Source organism: Saccostrea cucullata, unplaced genomic scaffold, assembly GCF_032062105.1.
Source record: "Saccostrea cucullata isolate Sc308-1 unplaced genomic scaffold, CSIRO_AGI_Scuc_v1 ctg4406, whole genome shotgun sequence".
Classification (NCBI taxonomy): Eukaryota; Metazoa; Mollusca; class Bivalvia; order Ostreida; family Ostreidae; genus Saccostrea; species Saccostrea cuccullata.
This window is the reverse complement of record NW_026934840.1, coordinates 1-2,671: the sequence shown is the minus strand read 5'-3', so window position 1 is coordinate 2,671 and position 2,671 is coordinate 1. Positions and strand designations below refer to the sequence as shown.

Below are 2,671 nucleotides of genomic sequence, written 5' to 3'. Positions count from 1 at the left end.
AATCCTTAGGTCGTGGGTCCGAATATCTCCCTTCTTATCAACTAAAATTCTACATTAACATTTAATGCCTTTCCATGTTAACATCGGTACGACAATATCCCTGTGCACGTATATATTCTGTTTATATTTTGTGATATACTATTTTGATAAATCATACCCATGGAGTTTTTTAAATTAACATGTTCTCCTTATAAAAATGTTCATATGCACGTAATTTTATTTTTTATTATTCATTATATTTTCATTATTTATCTACTTTTTTAAATGTAACAATGTTCTACTTTCAAAGCGAAATCCTCCTTTTATCAGAAAATGTATATTCAATGCATATTATACAAAATATATAAGGTCATAAACAAACAGTATATAAATGCCTCTTTAAGCAGCTTCAAAGCAAATGATATATACAAATTCAGTGAAGTCTAAGAAAATGTTAATTCATATTTATGTACAATAGGAGGTGAGCTTAAAAGTTGTCAATATCTGCGATATTTATTGGAGTCCACATGACGAGATCCACCACTAGATTTGAGGTGATGCAGTGGTGCGTGTGCAACGTAAGAATTTCTGTTGTAGGATAAGGTGGAATTGGCATTGTATAGAGAATCAGTGTTTTGTTTTCCCGCCAATGCAAGGTCTCTCCAGTCTCTGATTGGTCCATCATCTTCCTGTTGTTTTTCGTGTTGTTTATTCCTATGTATGTAATAATTAGATTAAACGACTTTATGACTGAATACTTATACAAGTCTCAAAAGAGTCTTTACTGATTAAACAATTGACAGTAATTGAACGAAGTATTATATGAAAGTTCATTTGAAAATGATGAAGATAGTCTGTAACTGAGGCAAACATATACGAAAGACTTTTATATACAATTCAATGTTAGCTGTTTTTCTCATTGTTCAAACACAATGCGTAATAAAATTTCCAGCCAGCCCCCTAAAAATAAAAAGACATGAATACTTACGATTTACTACATTTTCTGGCTACCAGTCCTATGATTATCATTAATAATACTATTCCAACAATAGAAGCCGAGGCTCCAACGATCAATTGAGTGTTTGTCACTTTTGACTGAGTCGATTCTTCTACGGTATCTTTTGCATTAGATGATGTAGTAGTGCCCAGAGGTTCATTGGATGTTTCTGTTGATTTCGAAGTTGATGTACTAAGGTTTGGTTTAAGCTCACTGGTTGTTGTAGCTGGAGATGTATCTTCTTTCGCAGTTGATTTGCCGTCAGTACTTATTATTGATGGTGTTGTTGATTCGGAAGTTGATGATGTTTCTGAGTTTCTTGTAGTTGTCGTCTCCACTGTTGATGTTGTTTTGGTAGTTGATGTCGATGTGATTGGTTGAGTAGTTGTTAAGCTTTCAGTTGCTGTTTCTTTGTTTTTTGCAGTTGATGGCAATGTGATTGGTTGCGTAGTTGTTAAGCTTTCAGTTGATGTTTCTTGGTTTGTTGTAGTTGACGGGTTCGTAGTGAATGTTTGTGTTGCTTCCTGTGTCGTTGATGCCCTTGTTGTTGGATTGGATGATGATTCAGTTGTTGATATCAATGTAGCTGTATCTGCAGGAGAGGTTGTTACATCTTCTGTTATCTCGGCTGACTCGGTTGATGTTGTTATTGTCGACGCTAATGTTGTTGATTCCAAAGAAGAAAAATCCAAAGTTGTGAACTTGTTCTCGGGACTTGTAACTGGAGAGGCTGTTACTGTATATGTTGTTTTTTCTTGCTCAACAGTCGTAATAGAACTTGTAGTCTCCTCCATTTGTTCTGTTGAGCTACTCAGTGTGGATTCTGCGCCAGTGACAATCATTGTTGTTGTCAAACTTTCTGTTGTTGTTGTTTGTCCGCATGCTACATAGATAAACAAGAGGCCCATGGGCCACATCCCTCACCTGAGAAGCTTTGGCCATTCTGTTCTTTACCAGATTTCCCCCTTGTAATACATATTGAGACCCCATCCTACCCCATTGATCATACTTTAGACAATTTAGAATCTACACTACCCCATGCTTCCACATAAGTTTCAGCTTTTCTGGCCCAGTGGTTCTTGAGAAGAAGATTTTTTAAAAACAATTCCTATATATTTCTATGTAAAACTTTGATTCCCAATTGTGGCCCCCGTGGGGATCTGGGTTAGAATAGGTCCTAAGTACCCCCTTGCTTGTCGTAAAAGGCGACTAAATGGGGCGGTCCTTCGGATGACACCGTATAAACCGAGGACCCGTGTCCCAGAAGGTGTGGCACGATAAAGATCCCTCCCTGCTCATTGGCCCTGAGTCCCGAGCATAGGCCTAAATTTGCAGCCCTTCACCGGCAATGGCGACGTCTCCATATCAGTGAAATATTCTGGAGAGGGACGTTAAACAGTATACAATCAATCAATCAATCCCAATGGCCCCGCCCTACCCCCGGGGGTCATGATTTGAACAATTTAGAAGCTACACTACCCCAGGATGCTTCCACATAAGTTTCAGCTTAACAGGCCCAGTGGTTCTTGAATAGAAGATTTTTTAATGACCCAAACCTTATTTTGTCTTTTCTTGATTCTTGGCCCTTCATTTTAACAATTTAAATTCCCTTTCACCCAAGGATACTTTGTACCAAGATTGGTCAAAATTGGCCCAGTGAAAAGAAGTCGAAAATCTGAAAGGTTTACAGACGGA

General features: G+C 37.8%; 1 protein-coding gene across 1 annotated transcript; it reads right to left on the bottom strand.

Moving 5' to 3' along the window:
* Positions 1-387: 387 nt before the first annotated feature.
* LOC134241436 (uncharacterized) lies at positions 388-1,959 on the bottom strand. The gene is made up of 2 exons (XM_062723483.1): positions 968-1,959; positions 388-693 (listed from the first exon to the last, which is right to left on the bottom strand). The coding sequence occupies exons 1-2, from the start codon at positions 1,891-1,893 to the stop codon at positions 477-479; spliced, it is 1,143 nt and encodes a 380-aa protein (XP_062579467.1). The 5' UTR covers positions 1,894-1,959; the 3' UTR covers positions 388-476.
* Between the last annotated feature and the right edge of the window lie 712 nt (positions 1,960-2,671).